The sequence below is a fragment of the Podarcis melisellensis genome (genome assembly GCF_964234715.1).
Source record: "Podarcis melisellensis genome assembly, chromosome: 2".
NCBI classification, from domain to species: domain Eukaryota; kingdom Metazoa; phylum Chordata; class Lepidosauria; order Squamata; family Lacertidae; genus Podarcis; species Podarcis melisellensis.
Genome location: NC_138529.1, coordinates 63,897,248 through 63,921,027, shown reverse-complemented (window position 1 = coordinate 63,921,027; position 23,780 = coordinate 63,897,248). Strand labels below are relative to the sequence as shown.

The 23,780-nt window shown below is 43.5% G+C and overlaps 1 protein-coding gene across 4 annotated transcripts in view; it reads right to left on the bottom strand.

Moving 5' to 3' along the window:
* The window catches only part of LARP1 (La ribonucleoprotein 1, translational regulator), a 68,521-nt gene that overhangs the window by 10,532 nt on the left and 34,209 nt on the right, over positions 1-23,780 (bottom strand). The window contains exons 2-15 of one of the 4 annotated variants that reach the window (XM_081900997.1): positions 23,698-23,759; positions 19,065-19,130; positions 12,990-13,164; positions 12,489-12,629; positions 11,938-12,090; positions 11,157-11,319; positions 9,637-9,781; positions 8,957-9,131; positions 6,864-7,033; positions 5,182-5,535; positions 2,271-2,394; positions 1,255-1,460; positions 1,011-1,117; positions 563-714 (exon numbers count right to left, since the gene is read on the bottom strand). In XM_081900997.1, coding sequence (XP_081757123.1) covers positions 563-714; positions 1,011-1,117; positions 1,255-1,460; positions 2,271-2,394; positions 5,182-5,535; positions 6,864-7,033; positions 8,957-9,131; positions 9,637-9,781; positions 11,157-11,319; positions 11,938-12,090; positions 12,489-12,629; positions 12,990-13,164; positions 19,065-19,130; positions 23,698-23,759 — 2,193 coding nt within the window. The remainder of the gene's footprint in view (positions 1-562; positions 715-1,010; positions 1,118-1,254; positions 1,461-2,270; positions 2,395-5,181; positions 5,536-6,863; positions 7,034-8,956; positions 9,132-9,636; positions 9,782-11,156; positions 11,320-11,937; positions 12,091-12,488; positions 12,630-12,989; positions 13,165-19,064; positions 19,131-23,697; positions 23,760-23,780) is intronic. The other 3 variants (XM_081900998.1, XM_081900999.1, XM_081901000.1) reach the window with 3 other exon arrangements.

The following is a 23,780-nucleotide window of genomic DNA, read 5'->3' as shown; positions in this document are numbered from 1 at the left end:
GCACCAGCTATTCCTGCTCTGGTGAGTCTATCATTCCCATTCAGGAAGTATACCATATCATAAACATACAGTTCTAGTATTTGCCTTACAGTCAACTCGCATCTTATGCATGGGCTACGCTCTGGGGGTAGTGGGCATAGTCAGAATAACCCCTTGAAATCGCTCCTCTGTAAGCAATCTTACCTTCTGGAGCCAGCATGCCAAACAGGTCATCCTCCATGCCCCCAGCCCTTCCAGGCCACAGGAGGCTCTCACAAGATCTTGGACAGCCACACAAGATCTCACGAGAGCCTCCCAGAGCAAGGCAGAGCGCTTAAAAGTTACTTTCACATTGGGAAACCCTGCACAAAAAGCTTTCAAGCTCCCTGCCTTCTGTGCATTTAATTTGTGTGATTTCAACTGGCAGGCTTCCAGCTGCATAAAGCTGAAATTGCATGAGTTAAGTTACGAGTTGACTGTACTAAGAAAAATGATTGCTGTCTTCAGCACCAGCTTGACTGCTATCAAGGCCTGCATAAAAGCCAAGTATCTAGACAACTTCAAGTGTATCTATACAACTCACCATTAAGGCAGCGCCGGCGATACTTGTGGTAGACATGTTGTGTGAAGCCATTCTCCTTGAGGAGTTCATGGGAGGGGTGCTGGAACTTGGGCAACGATTGTGGAGTGCAGCCATAGCTGCCAATGGCTGGTGTGCCTTCTGAGGGGCTGGAACTGATCAAGGAGAAAACACTTGAGTCAGAGAAGCACTCAGAAGCATTACTGAAGGATTCAGAATGCTACAGAAACGACATAAGGTTCAACTAAACTTCAGAAGGGGATTTTCTCTGACTGCAAGCATGTTTCTGAGAAAATGCTGAAAACTAAGTTAATATGGAGAAGAGGGGGTGAAAAAAAACAGAGAACTTTTGCAAATAAATAAATAAATCTGTTTTCATCTGTATCTAATCCCCCCTGCCACCTGTTTTAAAACTTCACTGAGAATTATCAACTGCCTGTCTTTGTAGTACCTTATGGATGCAGTTCGAGGTCTATGCTCCCGGGAATCCATCACCCAACCAACATGACATTCCATTGGAGGATTTGAACTGTGCCGTGTCTTCCTCTTCCGGGGCGTCTGCAAGAAGCAGGGGCTCAGTTGACATAATGGAAACTGGTATTTCTTACAGTCTCCAAGTCAAGAAGAATCACAAATACATTGAGCATAAGTACATGCATTTGGCATAGGCAAAGCTTTTGGTATGCAAGACTTACCTTGGCATCTATCAACCTGCCTTCCTTAACCACTGGGTAAAAACGGGGCGTCTGTGTTGGGTCTTTCAGTTGAGGTGTGCGAGGAGTCCTGGGAGTCCTGGCATTGCGATAGTTTGGGGATTCTGGCACAGTTGTTGGCAATGATCGGGCAATGGTTGAAGGCTCTGGCACACCAAAGAGCTTATTTGCCAGAGCATCTGTAGGAACTAAAACAACACCAAAATCTCTATAGCTTCTCCTGCATATATGTCCAACAGCCACATAAACACACTTATTTCTGACTCTTAATAACCTGCCACAAGGGAAATTATAGTCAGGGCTTTTTTCCCAGCCGGAATTCACTGGAACTCAGTTCCGGCACCTCTCAGGTGGGTGCCATTGCCATTGTAAGAGAACAAGGGAGGAAGTTCATGGTGAGTTCTGGCACCTCTTTTTCTAGAAAAATAGCACTGATTATAGTGAATAAGTTTCCGGGGGGGGGGAGGGGGAGGGAGTGCTTTAAAAATAAAAAATAAAAGCACCACCAAAACAATGGATAAGGACTGTAAAGATAATAAACATACTAGAGTAACTTCCTATTTGTTGTTATTTTAACCAGCATGGTCATATGAACCACTGAAACACACACACCCCCACACACCCTGTACAATACATAGATACATTAAAACACAGTATCAACCAACGCACGCACGCACACACGCACACACGCACACACACAAATGAACGAATAAAAACAGGTTTTTATATTTCATTCCGAATTAAATCTTTACAGTCCCAATTAAATCTTTACATTTATCCTCAGTAAATGTTCCCCTCAATTTTGGTGCAGCAACTGCAAATCTCACAACTCTGAAGTAATTATAGTTGCTAGACTTAGCACGTCCAAACTCTGGAATAACAGAGCAGATAAGAGAATATGGAAATGTAACTTAAATGGTTGGAAGTGTTATTGGGCGAGACCCTCCTGCAAGCGAAACGATAACGCCGAGCATTCTGCAAAGGGTTTGGTCTCCTACCTTGTTGGAACCTTGGTGGTCCTGGAGGAACTTCCTGATTTGGATCAATGGGAGGCTCAGGAGTCAAAGTGTCAAACTGTTCTCGGCTGATCATATTGACCTTCTTGAAGTTCTCTACTTCTTGCTGCATTTGGGGGAAGAAGGAATCATAGAGAAATGAAACACTTATATCTGGAGGTGGTAGGATACATAATAATAATAATAAAAAATATAAAATATAGCTTATTATTCCATTTTGTGTTTTTCCCCTCCCCACCCACCACCCCAGGAAACGGCAAATCACAGGCTACATGTGTTAAAGAACAATGCACCAGTTTCAAGTGTGACAAAATCTACAAGTCAGTCCACTAGATGGTTGCAACATTTTAAAAAAATCTGGTGAAACAGCCACCCACATCACACAAAACTTCTTCTGAGGCGAAGCTTTCTTTATTGGAAGGCTAAACTTTCATTAACAATCCCAGTCATGGAGACAACCAGTCGGTCAGCTGAAACCCAACAATAAAAACGGGGTGCAGTTTACAAATAATTATATGTGGAACTCAGACATACTAGAGGCCACTGTATATTGAGTTGACTGAAGAATATATAGAGAATATACAGACAACAACCGTTTTGTGCACAGGTTGTATTTCGGTCCCGTGCACATCTGTGGAGCGCGTGCAAGTCTGCTCTGTTATGCGCCACCACTTTTTAAGACCACTTCCGAGTTGCAGCAACTTGTGTGGCCTTTGAATGAGCACAAGTCATTGCCTGTAGGAGGATTCATTACAACTCAGAAATACAGACCCCCATGTGCAGAGTTTGGTAAGCATAACCAAGCCAAAATAGGCATGGAGATGGTAGACACATTTTTATTTTTGTAAAAGGAGCGCACAGCCTAGCCCTCCCCTCCAGCTGTTATTTCTACTACTCTTTATTTCCAGCTCACTTCCAGTACCACACCCTACATTTAAAGTACACGGCTTAGCCTAAAGAATTCCGGGAACTATAGTTTACCCCTCCCCCAGAGCTCCAATTCCCAGCACCCACAACAAACTGGTTCTCAGGATTCTGCATGGGAGAAACTATGTGTTTTAAAAGTCTGGTGTGTATACACAGCCAGAGCCAGAACAGGGAAAGTGGGGCAAGAGTAACCAATTATGGGAAGTTGAGCCAGGGGAGGAGAGATGGTTCTGCATATTTCTCTCCCATGTTTTTCATTTACAAGAAGGCCTTGCACCCACAGGCCAGTGAGGCCTGTAGTTACGGTAATTTGCAATTTCAAATTGCACATTAGGAAACAGCTTCTAGTAATCTGTAAATGCTCAACAAAGCCTCCTTAGGCAGCCACACCTAACATAATTCCTCTCTGGGAAGCAAGAAGCAAAATGTATAGTATGCTTGGTCCTGATCATCTTTTTGTAAAGTAAGCCCTCAAGTAAGAAATACAGAAGGATTCTCTGATTTGCTGCAGCCAGCACTGAACAGCTGCAGTCCCTTCAGCAGCAACTCTATGTTCCCATCTCAAACATCTGCCACCAGATCAATCAAGGCCAGCCTTAATAAGGACTGCATATTTAAGTTGTAGGTCTGTGTTTAGTAGCTGATCTTTGCATGCTCTCAAATGTTGCAAGAGCTCCCTCTGGGAAGCAGCTGAGCAATTACCTCTGGCAGCTATTCATTTCTGAAAATAAGAGGCACCACAATCCGCTGGCTGGTAAGCCTGAAAGCCCTTCTTCCTTACCCGGATTACTCAGTGGAAAAGTGAATGGCATTTGGCATGTGCTCAGAGGCACTGTTTCACTGAGTGAATACAGATTCCAGAGCTAGAACGAGCAGAGTTCAAATAAAGTCTTAACAAACAAGTGGCATAAAATTGCAAGGGGTTAAGGAGACAAAGTCCTTATCCAGTATGTGCCGATGGACTACACTCATAGAATTTTGCACCTAAAAAGTCAGCTTTGCCAAAATTCACCGCCCCAAGCAAGGGAAGATGAGACAACAGCACAACATAAAGTCTTAAAAGCAATTGCTCCAGAGAGGAAGACAAGAACAGCACGTGAAAGCATTTGAGGCATAATAGGTTGCAAGCACAATGGCAGAATAAAGGCTGAAAATTAAGGGCCAGTTTAAACAATACATCAGAAATGTTTGGGAGGGGAGAATATTACCTGTTTGATACTACACATACTCAGACATATATAAACAGAGTATGCCAAAACATGTTAGTTTGTCAGGGACCAGAAAGCCTGCAATGCCAACATGATAACATGGCATGCACAAGTACTGTCAATTCAGATTCTAAACAACACATTGTCAAAACTGCACATGTATTATTTTTCAGCAAGTCCAGAATCTTGTTTAAAACTAGGCCTAAGTAACAAAAAAGCAAGGCATGGGTGTGATGCAAGGTGGAAGGAAACAATTACGTAGTGTGAAGACTTCTTACAAACAGGTGGTGGTACTTATTGTTTGGAATCCATAGCCAGGGCTATCATATTATACATATATTGAACAAGATACAAGAAAAGAAACTGAACAATACTTTCATACTCAAGATAAAAGCATATAGGAACATAGTTAATGACTGCTGGTTCCAATTCTATCTTCTTTCATCAGTCACTTCCACACAAAGGAAGCAGAAAAAGGCAGAAGAGACAACTTGCATGTTAGTTATGTTCCCAGGGCAAACAGATGCTTGTCAGATCCACTGCTTGCAATGTTCCCAACTCAGTTACATATAGGTGGGTTGGCAAGTGATTTAATACTTTTTGCGCAAGGCACAAGTAATATTATCTCATAAATTGTGAAAATTAAACCACCGTTGAACTAAAAATATGATCAAGACAAAGTACATGCAACTCCTTTTCCCGCTCTCAGAACACAACCATTTTTGTTTGCGCTAAGGTGGTGCACCCCTGGTTCTCACCTTTATCTGAGAGTACTCTGGCTCAAACTGCTCTGTCCACAGATCCTGCTCATAGTAGTACAGCCCATCATTGATCACCTTAGCCAACTCTGAGCTCATCTTCGCCCTGGATGTGTGGTTGCCTGTTCTATCTCCCCCCGGATGCCGACGCAGATAAGGGGGTGTCTGTGTTACAATCAAAATCTTATTCACGTCTCTGTCATCAATTTCGTAGTCTGAATCCTCATCTGACCAATCTGTAAAGGTGTTTTTTCGGCCATCCATCTGTTCCATCTCCTCATCAAACATGAAGTCCAGCTCCTCAGGCTCATCCTGATCTTTCTGCTTCACTGGCGTTTTGGATTCTTCTGGTTTCTGGTTTCAAAATAGATAATGCTGTTAAGACAGAAGCTGCTGGGACACTGATCACAGAAGACTTAGCTAGGGGATCCTATGCAGCAAAACAAGACAGGCACAGTTTCAACCTCAAAACAAAGGTCAACGCCTAACAAACCAAACACACCCTGGTCACATAAAGCCCAGCCCACCATATGACCATCTTCCACCCATCATGATCCTCCAGGCACAGCAACCCTTCTATAGATGCTCAGCCTTCAAGCATAGCAAACCAGCCTTGGGGCCTTAAAGTAGAACCGTGCACAGCTATAACTCCAAGAGACGTGAACCAGCATCTAAAGCTCACAAAATTCAATAGTACAAATTACAGAAAAAGGATAGATGGAATTATGATGTAGTCTGTGTGCAGGAATAACTCTTTTGGGAAAGAGCAGAAACACCATCTCCCTACCCAGCATGCTTGACACAACTAAGGAGAGAAAGTGCCACATAAACGTTCTAGAACAGGGGTCGGCAACTATGGCCCGGGGGCCGGATGCGGCCCACCAGGCTCGTAAATCCAGCTTGCAGACCCTGCCACCCGCTCAGTCAGTCCCCGCACTGAGCTAAACCGGTGCGGCGTTTTCTTGAAAAGAAGCCGCGGATGCCTCTGGGCGGGCAGCGACGCTAGCGCGGCTTCGGATTGGCTGCAGGAAGTTCCCACAGCCAATCCAAAGCCTCACCACCTGCACACTGAGGTAAATCTGGCGCGGCCATGGATGGAGAGGCCAGTGGGCAGGCGGCAGGTCTGGGCTGCACCATGGGCATTGTGACGGGCGCGTTGTGGGGCTTCAGCTGGAGCTTGGCATGCATGCTGGCCCCGTGCTTGGTTCAGCGTTGCCGCTGGTGGCATTATCGGCGGCTGAGCTGGAGCAGCTGGAGGATGAGCTGCACACTGCCCGCCCAGCGCTCTGCATGAGCGGCCTGCCCACAGACCTGGCCTTGGACGATGGGCCACAGCATGTGGTGCATACCGCTTGGGAGCTCCGCAGGGACAGGCTGATGGAACAGCTGCTGCTTGTCAACAATGCCGGTGAGCGGGCGGTGCTGAGACATGCTCCTGAGCACATGCAGAGTGTGTTCCTCCTCCAGGTCCAGAGGCAGCTGCAGGACCGGCTTGCAGGGTATTTCTATTTTTCAAAATATAGTCTGGCCCCCCACAAGGTCTGAGGAACAGTGGACTCTCCCCCTGATGAAGAAGTTTGCTGACCCCTGTTCTAGAACCTCCTATGTCTAGGAGCATTAAATGTGTCCAATTGCAGGTCTGACATACATGAGGATGTCAGCTAATGCAATTCACCAACTACCTTGGGTCTGATTGGAGAAGGCCTAGGCCTCTTCTTCACTTCAATCCATGCTTCAGAGTCCAAGTCTGGCAGGCTGGCAGAAAGGCCTTTGGGCATTGTCTTCAGATTACTAACTTCCTCTGTCTTCGTTGGCACAGGACTAGCAGAGCGGGGAGACCCAGGAGCAGATTCTGTAACATGGTATTTTAGTAAAAGATAAATATCTGTACATGCAGGCAACAACCCTTTACAAAACACCCACAAGGATAAGCCCGGTGCTGTGAATAGCATGTGCTTTGCAACAGAGTACGGGTGGCAACTTTCACTTCCCTTTATAGAGCTATCATGAACATCTGAGATGAGTGCAGAGCTTTGGCTATTTGAATATTTTCTACTTAATTTGTATTAAGCACTCATGAAAAATTGTTGGTTCTATTATATGATCCTTAGAATTTTTGCCTAAGCCTTACATAGCCCTGGCTAATTATGATATTCAGTGGCTTTCCTTTCACCAGCTGAGACTCCCATTTCTCTACAGGGAAGAATGCTAGAAATATATAAAATGTTTTCACCACCTGCCTGAAGAACAACAAAGAAGGGGCCAGTCTAACCATCCTCGGGAGGGAGTTCCAAAATGAGAGCACTACTACAACAAATGCTTGTATCTCCACCTAGCGCACCTGCCTTGGTGGTGCAATACATGGAAGAGCTATGCTAAAGATTACTGTAACTGATGGGCAGGTTCATACAGAAGCTGTTGAAATATCTTGGCCCCAAGTCACTTAAGGTGTTACAGTTATTAGCCAGCACCTTTATCTGGACCTAGAAATCAACTGAAAGGAAGTGCAATTTTAATGGTCAGAAAAAAGGAGCACCAGAAATTAAGTTAGACTAACCAATATCTACCAAGAGTGGTGGTATCCAAGGGGGGCTTTGTCAATAAAAACCTTACAACTGTTTCCTTTAATGAAGTTAGAAAGCAGCTCTCATGCAGAGAAGCATTAACAGTCTCTGCAATCCAAACAGCCAGCCCTCCTCTAGCACTTTTACTCAGCCAAGATGTATATGGATTTAAAACGCAAGTGGTTGGTCTCAATCTTCAAAGCGATTTGTCCACATCCTCAAGCTCAATATTTAAGTCACTAAAATAGCAGACGTCTTAGATCAGGTGTTCTTAACCTGTGGAGGTCCATGGAACCCCTACGTGGTCGATGGAGGGCCTCAGGGGGTGAACCAGGAACACACAAAAATTCCAATGCAATAAAATAAATTGTTTTGTGTGTATGTGTATTTTTCTGGGGAGGTGTTCCATAGTTTTCATCAAATTCCCACAGGGGTACATAACCCCAGAAAGATTGGGAACTGCTGAGCTATAGATTCAGCTCAGATATAAGCAATTTTATTGGCAAATTATTTTGTCAACTGGCCACAGCGAGCTGCCTAAGGTTCCTCCTCATTACCTTGGGGACTAGTATTTAATATTCCCTTCACCATTTAAAACAGCTTTGCTGGCCAATACTGTGCTCATCAGGCATACACCAAGAACAAAACAGAACACAATGCCTGCTCAGCAATACACAACACACTCAACTTGAGTGTGAGGCATAGGGCTGTACCTTTCAAGGTCTTGATCAATTATATTTCCAAAAAGTTCTCAAAGCCAGCACAATGGGAATCAGACATTATTTTTCTTAGAAGAATCTGTCTCCTAATGGATTGAGATCACGCATTATTTACATGACTGGATAGCAATACAGTCGTACCTTGGAAGTCAAACGGAATCAGTTCCGGAAGTCCGTTCGGCTTCCAATCGGAAGCCCCATCGGATGTTCGGCTTCCAAAAGAACTTTCGAAAACCGGAACAGTCACTTCCGGGTTTCAGTCGTTCAGGAGCCAAAACATTTGAGAACTAAAAAACAGGATGTACACATTACATGTTCAAGAAAGTCTTGATAGAACAGTGCAGTCAACTTTGTGTGCACGTGTTAGTTAAGTAAAGCTGAAGTTTTGCTAACCATTATGCAAGATACATAATGGTGTCCTGGTCTCAAATTCATCACCACCAACACAAATAAAACTGCTTGGATAGAGTTTCTAAAACACTATCAACAAACCTGTTTCCTTTTGGAAGCTTTGCCTGGGCACAAACTCTGGGCAGTTGATGAGCTGAGAGAAGTCAGTCTGTGCATAGTCTGTCATGGGAGGGCCAGGTAAAGGCCATTTTTCTGGTTCTTCCTTTCTCCTGATTTTCTGGTCCACAATCTCTACCACTTTGCTGTCTTTCAATGCCTGAAAAACAATCACTGTCAGCATTAATACTAAAGTAAGATACCCTTCTCCCTCTCTTCCTCCCACATGCCCTCTCCCTACTCCCCACAGAAACAGAGACGTATATTTAATACTGCTTCCTTTTTCTTCAGACCATTGTTTGTTTACAAAAAAAATTCTCTAACACCCTTGATTGTGCAGACAGAGAAATCCCAGCAGAAGTATGCAAATAATATCAATGCAGAACAGAGCTGCAAGCCCTGTCTTACAGCTATTTAAAGCCTCAGTCTTCAAAATGCAACTGCATCCTGAAAACTGCAAGCATGCAGTTGGCAGAATGCATGAACTACCTTTTGCATAACTGCAAAGAACACAAGTCTGCATAGACATTTGCCACTCTGCTTTGATCATCTTGCTCTGAGGTATATCAGGACATACCCAAGGGTCTGAAAAGCGCATTTCAGTCTTGACTGCCCAGCACTCCACTACAAGTGGCCCAAATAAGAAACACAGGGTAATTTTTTACCTTAATTATGAGGCCAACATCTGTAGTCAAGGCCTGCACCCGATGGAAACTGGCAATCAGAGTGATGGGAAGAAAGCCTTCTGTATCCATTTTCCGTCTCAGGAAAAAATCTCGTTCCAAGTTGTCAACACTGAAGTAGTACTCTCTGAACACAGCAAATAGTAGACGATGAAAATAACATACACACGCACCAGGTAACACTTAACAGAATAAATACCTCTGACCTCCTGAAAATTCCACCTCTCTTTCTGTTTACTAATACTTTACAAAAATAGGTAATACCCAAGCTCTCTTTCAGCACTGGATGCTATGGGGAAAATTCCAGGACCATAGCTCAAGACATGTCCACATGAATAAGTATATATTTTTATACTATATTTTCAATATTCTTAGGCCCCCTTTCAGGATTATTTTTCCCACTATGAAATACAATAATTAAAACCATTTGAACAACAAACTGCAACATTTAACAACACACATTATTACATCTATCATTTTAAAAGATTCTAACAGAATCCTTTAATATCAAAAATAAAATATAAAACAAGCAGCAGAAAATCCCCTGAATACTAATAAAAATATTGATTCAGCCCTGCAGAATGTATTCATGTAGGCAGAAGAAAACTCATCATTTCCTCCTTTCTTCTCTAGTTTCAACTAAAACTAGCCCAAATTAAGCTAATTCTGCATGAGTATAAGAAGCTGAATGACATTCTAATAAAAAATAACACCTGAAGGACGCAAATCCTGAATTCAGCTGTTCCAGGATTTGGTAAGTAGTCCAACTTGCGTGTCATGCTCTAACTAATGGGCTGCCAACTTCTGAAGTTTGTGGGAACCAAACACTTAGGGGCATCTCTGATTAGCTATGCAGTGCCCAGGGAGTCTAGGCTACCCCTTGAAGGGGAAAGCAAGGCTACCAGTCTCCTCAGGGCAGCCAATCTCAATTCTACCAGGTTTCAACACATGAAAAAGGTGATTCATTCTCTTCCTCTGCACATCAGGACAGAGTGCAGATACTGAAGGTGTAGGGTGCAACTTCCACCAAAAGGCAAGATTTCCTTTTCTAGGAAGCAGGCACTACTACCCCTGATTCAACAGAGGCATTAGCTGGCATCAAGTACAATGATATGTTTCTAGAGAGGCGATTTATGTCAGAGGCTGCTCACTTTTCCTGCTAGAGTCTTAACTGGAAGTGCAGGGCATGGCTATGGAGACTGTCACCGTTGATTCAGGGGCCAGCAAAAATCTTGCATATTTCCAATTGGCCACCCTGTTATAAACAGTTGTGCCAGTGTACCCACTGGCACATATTCACAGGCTGTGATGGTGGTACAAGAATCCCCATTCTATCTACTTTTTACTTTGTAGAACAGCAAGAATGAGGATGAAGACCATTGTCTTTGCAAGCACAACTCCCAACTTTTAATCTACTACAAAAAGGTATAAAACTAGCTACAACTCTTCAAAAGGCAAATACTGTTTGGTTAGCTACTGCTAGAATCAAAACCAACACTTACATCTGCCGTTTGATATAGTCCTTGAGCAACTCTTGGTCAACACTGTACAGCTCAGTGCTACTGATGTTGTCAAAATAGTAAGTGATATTACTGGTGTATTTCTGAGTGCGTGAGCCATCAGAGCCATCAAATTTCCGGTAACCGTACTGATAATCAAAGTGAGCTGCAGGGGGAAAGAAGCAAAAGGAAATTTCTTAAGACCTCAACTTTTCTAAGACCACTCTACGCTGTCAATATCCACAGATTAGGAGAACCAGGCTTGCAGCAGCCTAATTTAGGAACTGGAAAAGGCATTGACATTTTCTTTTGGAAAGACCATTTTAAACAGAATTGCAATGCGAGATCCACAGAAAATATGCATCTAGCACTGGCCAAGCAAAACAAAGTTGCACTATATAATAACAGAGGTTCACAACTAGCCACTTCTTGAATGACTATTATATTTGTAATATATATTTGAGAATCTACAAAAAGTCTGTTTTCTTAGTGTAGTAGCTTTTTAGTTCAAAATGCTCAGTTAACTAGTATGGTTGCATTTCCAGTGGCAATAAATTTACACAAAAATTACATGAACAATGCTCTTTAATGGTACACTTGTTTTAGTGCATCTACTCAAACTGTGCTGAGTCACAGTCCAGCCAAAATAATGCAATTGATCCCTAGCCATTGATATTCCAAGTGGGGGAAGAAATTTGTTGTCTGCCAGCTCTTTATCTATAGCATCAACCACATCCTGTACACAAAGCCACAATTATAACAAATATTACGGTCTTATACGTACAGCGAGTACCTCCTCTTCCTCGCCCTCTCCCTCGTCCCCGACCACGGCCTCTGCCCCGGAAGGAACCACGCACAGTTGCTCCCTCACTCTTGACACTAGAGGTTTCATCATGGTCAGGCCAGCTTCGTTCATGTTTGTTATCCAGATGCCAACCTACAAGAGAATGTTAGAGATGAGCATACCCCTAAGAGCCGAGAAATGCTTGGGAGATGCTGGTTGAATCATGGAGGGCTAGTGGATTCTATCTCCCTCATACACATTATGTAGACAATGACAGAGGCTTAGCCAGAGAACAAACCAGTTCCTTGAATGAAGTACATAAGAATTCAGTTGGGATATTATTTTGATTTTTTAAAAAGAGTCAACACCACCACCACTCAGAAGTATCAGTAGCATGCACTCATCTACTTGTAAGGGAACTCCCAGTCAAACTGCTAAGCCTTTGAGGCTATGCTACAGCCCACATGGAAATTAGAAGCCTACCCTATGAAAGAGCTGAAGGAACACGACAGCCTGAACATTACAAAAAATATAATTAAAAAATACATTACCAAAAATACCTTTTGAGTCACTTCGGTTGTTGGAAGGGTGCCGGTGCTGCTCATTCTGTCTGTTGTTGCGAGAAGCTGTTTTGTCTCTTGGTACCTCAGACTTCATGTCTATTTGCAGAGGGACCCATTTGTGTCTGCTACCTGCAAGGCATCAAGAACCGGCTGTTACAAATTTTTATGAGGAAGTACAAAACATCTCACCCAGGAAGGCAGAAGGAGAGAAGGCACATCATTCAGGTCTTCGTAACTGACCTTAGCCAGCAAAAAGTGTAAAGAACATAATAAAAGTTCTGCCGGATCGTACCTTGGACATACCATACGTCAGCCTTTACCAACGTGGTGCCATTCAGAAGTTTGGGACCACAACTCCCATCAGTCCCAGTTAGCACAGCTGGGCCTGATAAGAGTTGTAATCCAAAGAATCTGGAGGGCATCAGCTTGATGAAGTCCCCGAGATCCCAGACCACTGTGCTTCAGCACTTTCAAATAGTTTCTTTTTACCCTTCTTCTTCTGAGCTGATTTCTGGTTGTCATCATCTCCATTCTTCTCCTCCCCTGATTCATCTGACCGGGCTTTCATGTTCTCTTTACCATCGCTCCCTTCCCCTTTCTCCTGCTCCTTCATGTTTTTCTTAATAGGAACCTTCCGGAGAGATTGAGGCTTGTGTGGCAGCTGCTGAAAATGACAATCAGACATGCAAGCTGGGAATCAAAATGGCGGCTGAGCAAAGGTGGATCACAACTGACACAGCAAGTTCATTTAGCTGCCTGATGTGCTCACAATCACACCTGCGTTCACAATCACTCTTATGAGCCCACCCAAAGAGTCTAGAAACCAAGAACAATTGGTTACCCTCAAGAGAGAGCTCCAATTCATGAGCAGTAACTTCTTGATAAGGCACGACTTCAAGCTGAAGTAGTTATTGCATAGTTATATAGGAGCAGCATGTTCCAAAATTAAGGTTACAAGAGCAAGACTTTAGTCAAATTTGAAGGCAAGCGAGTACTTCAGGCACATGCACTGCAGAATGAATCCCAATGATTTATGATATACGATATCTTTATTGTCATTGTCCCTTGCCGAACAATCAATCAATTCCTTTATTCGACCGATAGTCAGAAATAAAACACAGAAATAAAACACAATACAGAATTATGAACTAAAACATCATAGGGGTACATGAATAAGGTAGGGCCACAGCACTAAACCTCTCACAGATAACCCACATCAAGGCATTCAATTGTACGTTTCCGACGCTTGAGTGCCAGGAAAAGGAACTTAGCCACTGACAAGGTTGTTCTCCTAGAAGACCCATTTAGCAGGCATGCTGTCTGCTTTCCTCTTTGTCGGGGACTAAGCTGGGGTAAGCATGGGGTTATAAGACACTGTCTCAAATCGCTGTAGAAGGGACAGCTCAGCAAAATGTGCTCTGTGGATTCTACCCCACCCAACACACAATGGCACAATCTCTGGTCATATGGGACTCCTCCATATCTTCCCTTCAGAACTGCCGAGTCAAGGACATTCAGCCTAGCCGCGGTAAATAGTCTGCGGTATTCCACGTAGTGGACATCCGCCAGGTAGCGAGCTGGAGCAGCTCGGTACATCTGTTCCCCCAGAAACAGCCCTGGTTTCACACGGGCTATGTCCTCCTGTCTCGCAATATCCCTTAATCTTTGGGCGATCACCGCCTTTGCGTGGCTATATGTCATGGACTCTATATAAAGGGAGGACAACCCGCACTTCTGCACTTCCTCCACTATCTCCCCTTCCCATGGAGATTTAAAATTATCCCTCAGAATCAAGGGGGCCAAACCTGCCGGTCTGAAACAAAGCTTAAGCCAAAGCCATAACTTCGCTTTCAGGGCCACATACCTAAAGGCTTGGCAACCGGTTTCCAGTCTCATGATCGCACCTGCCACGGAGGGGGGGATCCTGAGTATGGCCCTGAGGAATTGGGTTTGGATAGATTTCCAATTTTTCAAAGTCCCTACGTGAGCCCAAGGCAATGCCCACCAGTAGAAGAGGGAGGACTATACGATATCTTTATTGTCATTGTCCCTTGCGGAACAATGAAATTGAAAACTACATAAAACTACCACAAAACTACATAAAACTACATAAAAACTACATAAAACATTCAAAAACCCCTATCATTTCTGAATGATACAGAAACCAGACATGGTAAGTTTGGTGAATGAAGACAGGGCAGGACACCAGACCCAGAGAAGGGGCTGGCTGACAAGAGATAATGATGCTGGAAAGCTACTGCCAAAGGGGAGGGAATCCCAAAAATAGAAGTATGCTTTAAGCACTTCTGCATCTGTGCTGTGTCCCTCTTTGAGTGCTTATCCCACCCACCATAAAGCCATACAGCAGACAAGGCACTGGCTCCAGAAGCCTGGCTTGGTGCTAACCAGCCCACCTGCTTCATCCCCTCGTAAGAACAATCCCAGGTTTGCCTGAAGACTTGGTAAATTTACCTGCTCCGTTGTGGCCAGATTTTAGAATGGGCTCCAAGCTGATGTCCCAGAATAGCACCGCTGAGCTAGGGAGCATAGTGGGCAGGGAAACCCTAAAAGGAAATCATCTGCCTGGGATCTGTAATGAGCTATTCCTGGCTTTCTCCTAAGCAGAGATTTAGCACCCCCAAAAAGTGTTGCTCAAACTGAACTCTCAGCAATATGGGGGGGAAACAACAGACTCCGTGCCCCAGCATGAATTATCATGTTTCCACACTTCTTCACCCCTTCAAACATTCACCCATGCATACATCTTTAGGCGTATTTGACCAAATGCACTCATGGTAGGGAATATCACTTTAATTTATGACATGTTGGTTACATTAAAGTACGAGTAAGAATGTACAGATAAAATCGAACATAAACCATTTTTGCATATGTGTGCACGTGCGGGGTTTTTTTTGGGGGGGGGGGTAAAAGTAAGTATATTCTTGCCTTCCTTCAATTTAATCTTTAAAAATATAGCACTTTTTTCTTTTAAAGGAGATGAACTTCAATACTTTTAGTAAGTATACTGGGGGTTGCTCAAATAGCTCAATGCTGTAGGGTTTGCAACAACAAGGAAGCACTCAGCAGGAAGAGTGCAACCAAGAAGGGAATGGAATGTGACTCCTAGAAAATTGTAGCTTACCTGATAGGTAAACTAATTGTTCTCTCTTTCTGAACTGTATCAGGGGTGGGTCAGTTTGTGCTCATGCATAAAATAGGAAGAATTGGAATTTATACCACAATTGACACCCTATTTGCTTCCTGGTGATTCAACTGTGTTTTTAAACAAATTGTCAGGAATATTTATATGCCATCCAATAACCAAGTTATCTGGGCAGCTCATGCAGCACCAAACTAAAGTTCAAGAAGAAAATGCAGAAAACTGGTCCACCTGCAAAACCAAACTGAAAATCATTTTCAAGGACTAAAAAGAACTAAATAAATAAATGCTGTGGAGAGAATGGGAATTCCCTGGAAAAAGAAAATACTTCCTTTAATCTTTGCCATTTTGTACAAAGCACCATGTTGCAATTCTGCTATCGCAACACCAGCCAAAGGACAGTTGGCTTTCTCCACTTAACAGAAGCAGAGACAGTGGTAAATTCCCAGCAATTGAGAATCTGGTATTGAAAAGTGACACTTTGCCCACTGAACAAAGGGTTATTCTTTAACCTGCTTTGTAACTGATTTGCTGTATCTTTTTTATTAAAAAAAACCAACAACCTTCAGTGAGCAGGCATAAATACCTCTACAACCTACAGAGGAATTGGAATGAATTCAAATTGTTCTCTTTTTCTTCTTTTAAGTTAAGAAATGATCAAAGTTATATCCCAAAGCCTCGATTTTTTAGATGAACAAGCACAGGTCATTTCTCTAACCATTAGAAAAACAAAACAATCATCAAGTTCAAGGCATTCAATCTCATCCTCAGTCACTACAGGATTTGAAAGAAGACAAAAACTAGGATGTGTACACAGGCCAAGTTTCACCTTGTATCACCTGTGCACTTCAGAAAAAAATTCAGATGTTTCCATGATATTTTTCTTGAATCCACGTCTCAGGTTCCAAGTCACTCCATATAACATGAAGCTCTGTAGGCCAATTAACTATAATGGAAAATCTAAATATGGCAATATTTCCCCCTTTTGACCAAGCTGATGAAATTTACAGATGCAAGAGTTCCTCCAGTGCAGATCAGGCCTGCCAAGTTGCAGATAAACAGGTCCACAGGTTTTTTTGGGGGGGCGTACAAGGTAGTCATAATACTTTAAGAGGGAGTGGGGAGGTTTGTTTCTTGCTCTTTCTTATCTTAAAAAAATTAAGAAGTGTTTGAGTGGTATATATTCATCCTAGTACTGGTACTTTTTTAAAAAAAACAACAACTGCAGCTTCACACTGGCCTTAGGCTTTACTGCCCATGTGTGATGGTGTGCCTCACAGTTCTATCCTGTCCTTCATGCTATCTAATGTCTGTATAAAGCAATGGGGAAAAGCTATTCAGAGGTTTGGGCTGAATTGTCATTTGTTTGTGGATTAATATAATGCTCCACTTATTTTCAATCTATCCAACCTAGGGAGGCTGTGGAACTTCTGAGCCAATGCTTGAAGACTTTTTGAGGATGGATCAGGAAGAATACTGAGCAGCAGCTTAATCCAAACAAGATGGAGGTCTTGTGGGTAGGAGATCTGGCAATCTTGAATAGAGGTGTTCAACCTGTCCATGATGAGATTGCACTCCTCCTAAAGAACCAAGTTCCCAGTTTGGGGGTGCTGCTAGATTCCTTGCTGTTCAGGTCCTGATGGTACTGAGGAATAACTTTTACCAGCTTAGTCCGGTACACCAACTGTGGCCCTATATGGAGAGATCAGACTTCACCTCATTTATCCACCTATATGATATACGGATTGGACTACTTCTGTCCTACATACAGAACTGCCTTTGAAGACAGCACAGGTGCTTCAACTAGTATGGGATGTGGTTGTCCAGGGGGTCACAAGATCAGAACCCATTATATCAATTTTGTATTAGATGAATTGGTTACAAGTGCATTTCCAACCCCAATAAAAAGTGTTAGCCACTACTTTAAAGCCCTGAATGGCTTAGGTTCAGGTTACATAAATGACTGCCTTTACCTAACAGGAACTGTTGGTTACTAAAATAATTTTGTATGAGTATAAAGCCCGCTTCCAAAATGCTGATTCATTTTAAGCAAAACAATGTAATCTGTTTTATTCACTTCTATCTCTTTCCATCATCTATGGATATTGTATGTTTATATATCTGTGTGTACATTAAATCACCATTTTAATTGAGCTTTCATAATTATGTGATTTATTGCATCCAATAAACACTTTCAAACAGTAAATTGAGGGAACACCTATCTTTGGAGGCAATTAAGGTACCAACCCCCAACCCCCCATTTTTCTCAATTTTTATTATTGGGTGTAAGGGGACATAGTTCTTACCACCATATTACTTCCCTTTCAACACACACACACACACACACACACTAATCTGAAGGGATTTCTTACTCTATATATACTTTTTTTAAAAAAACATCTCAGCTTTTATTTAACTGGCAGGATTTAAGGAAGACTAAATAGACAGGTGGCGCTGTGGGTTAAAGCCTCAGCGCCTAGGACTTGCCGATCGAAAGGTCGGCGGTTCGAATCCCTGCGGCGGGGTGCGCTCCCGCTGCTCGGTCCCAGCGCCTGCCAACCTAGCAGTTCGAAAGCACCTCCGGGTGCAAGTAGATAAATAGGGACCGCTTACCAGCGGGAAGGTAAACGGCGTTTCCGTGTGCGGCTCTGGCTCGCCAGAGCAGCGATGTCACGCTGGCCACGTGACCCGGAAGTGTCTCCGGACAGCGCTGGCCCCTGGCCTCTTAAGTGAGATGGGCGCACAACCCCAGAGTCTGTCAAGACTGGCCCGTACGGGCAGGGGTACCTTTACCTTTACTTAAATAGACACTGCATTTATAGAAGGGTGCAAATGTTAATCCCGATGCACAGCAGAAATTTAAGACTAAAGTTATTCTGGGTTGCATCCCACTAAGTCACTGCAACACAACTTCCCCTTCTCTCCTCCCCCCGCATCATCCCCAAATCTGCTCTAGAGGGATGAGGGAACTGCCAAGAGTAGTTTTTGAGCTGTGGGAACACACAGAGAATAGGAGGTTTCACTGTGCAAGAAGTTGTTCTGCTCACACAATCACTTAGTTGGATATAACTCTGACTCTAAAAACCTTTTTAAAAAACCTTACTTCTAAACTAGACAAACGTTCACTTTGCCTAGGCATAAGAAAGATATATATCAAGGCTGCAATTCAACACAGTTACCTAGAGTAGGTCTCATTTAACTTAATGGGACTTCCTGCTCGATAAACATGAATAGGATTGTAATGCTACCATCATAGCAAGCCACTTCACTACAAGGAAATTCCCAAAGGCCCATGGAATTGTTTGCTTTTGCACAGAACACTATTCATTCACGAACCCTAGTCATCCACAATCATGCCAAAGAACAGAAGCACCTTCCTTCTCAAGTCAGAATGGGTGTTTTACCTGGACACTCTTGTGAGCTATTTCTCCTGGCGTTGGCCAGTTTGTGGCATCCCCAAAGTCACCAACCTAGTAAAACAAGCAGAGGTATCAAATCAACAGAGCATCATATATCAAGGAGTTCCCCTTTGTAAAACTGCAATATTTCTCCAGCAGGAGAACTTTTCATCTCCTTTAAAAATCCATATTAAGCACCTACTATTTCTGTCCTTTTTCATGGTGAACAACATTTCAGATTTCAAAGGCCATGACAGAGTACAGTAAATGGGCAGCGCCTAATCTTACATTCTCTAGAGAAGGGGTAGCTAGCATGATGCTCTTGAGGCGTTGTTGGACTACAGCTCCCCCCATCCCTGACAATTGGCTATGTTGCCTGGGCTGATGGAAGCTGCAATCCAACTTTCTCTAGAGGCCCATTAATCTTTGACTTTGTTACCCTGTGACACCAATTGCCAGAGAGAGTAATTCTTAAGACTATTTATATCAAGTATTGAGTGCAATACAAATGTACACAAGCATTTAGAAATTAAAACTGCGCAAAACACTTTTTAAAAAGAGCAGGTGTGTCTGCTGTAGCATTGCTGGGTACATTTAATCTGCCTTCTTTAAATTCTTGTTCTCTTGTCATCTGAACTGTTCCTGACACATTTCAATGCTGCAATTTCCACAGTCTTGTGTTCCTCCTTAAAATGCAATGGAAGGAGGGGCTTCAACTCAGTTTCAGCAATTAAGGCATGACTAAATGTTGTCATTGCAAACACAGTGCCACCTAGTGAACATTGTTTACACTAGCAACACAGGTGCTATGAAAGGTTGGGACGATAATTAATTCTGGGGGTGTGGCTAGCCATTCACATAAAACACCTATTTTGAAACAACTGCAATGGTTTGCTGATTATCTTCTGGGCCCAATTTAAGGTGCAAATGGCAAGATTCAAAGTTCTAAATGACTTGGACTCAAATATCTGAAAATACACTTCATCTCATACCAACTGGCCTGGTCTATAAAATCTTCTGGGGAAACCCTTTTGGGAGCTCCCACACCCATTGAGGTCTATGGTAACCAACATCTATGGAATTACATCCCCTCTGAGTTGTGTCTCACCTCAACACAGTTTACTTTTAAATGGCAACTGAAGACACACCTTTTCACCTTGGCCTTTGAGGAGAGATGAGGTGCATTGGGTATTGCTAGCACTTCATTTTGCTGTTGTTGCTGCTCCATGGCTTTATTGCTCTGTGTCTGTAGTCTAGATTATATGGTTGTTGCTGCATTTTATGTTAATTTTGGTTTTCAAATGCATTTTTCACACCTTTAAAACTCAGTGGAGGGCGTATTTATAAATGTTGCAAATAAACAAAAAACAAAATTAAATAAATAAACAGAAATAGTGATATTTGGGGTTTAAATGACAAGAATCTCATACATACAATAAGGAGAAATCTCAAAGGCCAATCCTAATCGATTTGGCCCAGATTTCTTGTCTTGTAAGGATACTTCAACTGGGGCCTAAAAGCAGTTTCACATATTTTAGAAAGCGCCAAAAGCAGATATGCAAGTGCCTCACACATATTCCTGTGTGTGCATTTCAGCAAATACACACAAGCTCAACAGATGCACATGCAAGGAGCATTTGTATATTCTCCTGGAATAATTCCAGCTGCCCTGGAATAATTACCGTATTTTTCGCTCTACAGGACACACTTTTTCCCCTTCAAAAATGAAGGGGAAATGTGTGTGCGTCCTATGGAGCGAAGACACCATAGCCCCACGGCTCTCTCCCGGCTGGAGAGGTAACGTGCGGCTATGGCAGAAGCCTCTATAGCCGCGCGTCACCTCTCCAGCCGGGAGAGCGTGCGCAGGGCTAAAGCAGCCCCCCACGACCCTCTCCCAGCTGAAGAGGTGACGCGCGGCTATGGCAGGAGCCTCCATAGCCGCGCGTCACCTCTCCAGCTGGGAGAGCGCGTGCGGAACTAAAGCAGCCCCCCGCGACCCTCTCCAGCCTGGAGAGGTGACGCGCGGCTATGGCAGGAGCCTCCATAGCTGCGCGTCGCCTCTCCAGCCGGGAGAGCGCGCGGGGGGCTAAAGCTGCCCCTCACGACCCTCTCCCGGCTGGAGAGGTGAGGCGCGGCTATGGCAGGAGCCTCTATAGCCCTGCGTCACCTCTCCAGCCGGGAGAGCGCGTGCAGGGCTAAAGAAGCCATAGCCCCACGATCCTCTCCCAGCTGGAGAAGTGACGCGTGACTATGGCAGCAGCCTCTCCGCTGCGCCTTTCCGCTGCTCCCTGACCTGCTCTTTGGGGCTGGTGGTGGGCTTCCCCCCGCCAGCCCCAAAGAGCAGGTCGAAAGGAACCTGAAGCCTGGAGAGCGAGAGGGGTCGGTGCGCACCGACCCCTCTCGCTCTCCAGGCTTCCAACGTAGCCGCCTGAACGCACCTTAAACGGCACCTTGTTTTAGAGCAGGAAAACAAGAGGGGGGAAATTCTCCCACTCTCTGCGCAGCGCTTCCTGCCGCTTCACTGAAGTGGCGCTGGGCAGAGAGCGGAAGAATTTTTTCCCCTTGTTCTCCCCCCTCTAAAACAAGGTGCGTCCTATTGTCCGGTGCGTCCTATGGTGCGAAAAATACGGTAAGTGGATCTCCAAGTCATTTGTGCATCTGTTTCTCCGCACTGTCTGCAACATGCAACATCACCTTAAGATAAAACTGACTTATACTATAGGTTTTCTTTTTTAAAAAAGGTTGACTTTATTCTTATGTGGATGGGGATATGGGATGTGGAAAGAGAAGCAGGTTTGAACAAGGACAGATGCTGCTTCCCAAGTAAGTATGGGAAGAAGGAATTCAGTCACTAGAAAAAGGAGGAAATAGCAAGCAATGATATCCTTACAAGACAGGGGAAGTTGCATGATATTGTACAATGGATTAGTCTTACACGGGGAAGATTTTGCTAGCCTTACACATGCCACGGCATTTTGTTTTGCAAAATTGGCTGCATAAAGTTAACCATCACCAGCTCTCTCCCTTACTGAGCCAAGGTTGCTTGCTGCATTACTGCCATTATGTTTTCAAACAGTAATATTTTTATTCATTAAACATCACAGTCTATGCCTAGGAATACTGGATGGCACATAAATGTTATAATTCAATGAACTTTGCCATGACTGACTGAGCTTAAATTAGCAGAGCCTCTTGATTTGCAAGCACATCTTGAGCTTTGCCCTCTAGCAGAGCCTGCGACTGCAGATCAAATCAATGGCATATCCTGCTTCCAGCTGTTTTCATTTTCTAACCCTTGATATTCCATTGAGATTTCTTCTGATCTAGCCTGAATTATGTCACCTTAAAGACCTCTCTAAAATTTGGGACAGAACCTGCATGTAAGGTGTCAAGTCCCCTTAAAAACTACATATAAAGTAAGCAAAAAGGTTGCAGAGAGGCCAAATGAAGCTGGACAAGAACAACACGAGAGCACACTTTTAGGAAGGAAGGCATTTCATTAATAATGAAACTTTATTGCCTACCACCCATAGCAAACATACAAGGGAAACTACTTTTGTTATACTAGGGAAACTATTTTTGTTATGAATTTGTTATCACAAAGAGGGCCCCCTGCAACAAAATGTTGCAGTGGATCTCTGGTGCATGTGCCTGAGGGGACTATTTAAGTAGTCACATCCCATCTTTTGCTTTAATGGGGAATTGGATAAATTAATGGTGGGATGAAGTTAAACACAGCTACTAGTATTGTTGGCCTCCAGGACCAAAAATTGCATTCAATACCAGGAATGTGCTATTGCCCTCACATCCTGCTTGTGGACATACCATACCATAAACATCTAGTTTGCCACTGTGCAGAACAGGATGGGTCTCTGGTCTGATTCAACAGGTCTGTTCTTATAATGCAGTCTCTAGTGCCCAGGAAAAAATAGCAGCATAAACCCAAGCCTACTCGGTACAGATATAGTAGCTAAAACCAGACATGCAACTTCAACAAGCAAACATCAGTTTTTCTGATGTGCAGCATTGCAGACTGAAGCATTTTTACCACAGACTAAAACTGCTCTGTGGGCACCAAGTGTAGCAGAAGGCAACCTATGGTCAAGGAATAAACAGCAGAGAAGCCCAGAGGGTTAAAGAAACCAGCCAATGATGGAGGGTGGGAAGGATGTTGGCACATCTTCCCAAAAACAATTAATAGGAGTTGTTTGTTACCAAACCAGTAACAGGCAAATTGAGTCAAAGCTGAAAACGTATTTGCAAAAGGCTTTCTAGATAAATCTCCTGTCGTAAGACAGAATCATCCATTCACCAGCAGCTGCACACAGATTAAGACATGTACTTGCAGACCACTAAGTGCCACAAGCACAGAACAGGTGCACAAGCAAGGAAAGCCTAAGAACAGATACACTAAAAAGGTGCTGATCATGAAAGTTAGAGCTGGAAACAAAAAATAAAAACCCCTAAAGCTGCCTTCAAGTTTTGTCAAGAAACCACAAGCAAGATAGCTCTGAGAACCACCGTTAACCCACATAAAACTGAAACAGTCCCACAAATCCATTCTGATACACAACTGAGTGTCACATTCCACCTCTTCCCACACTTTGGAGTATTCACAAATATGAACATTAGTACTTGCCTTGCTTCCTTTACGTTGCCTTGGATTTGCAGCTTTCACCACCTTGGCTGGGGCTGAATGCTCTAGTGAGAGGGAAGAAAAGC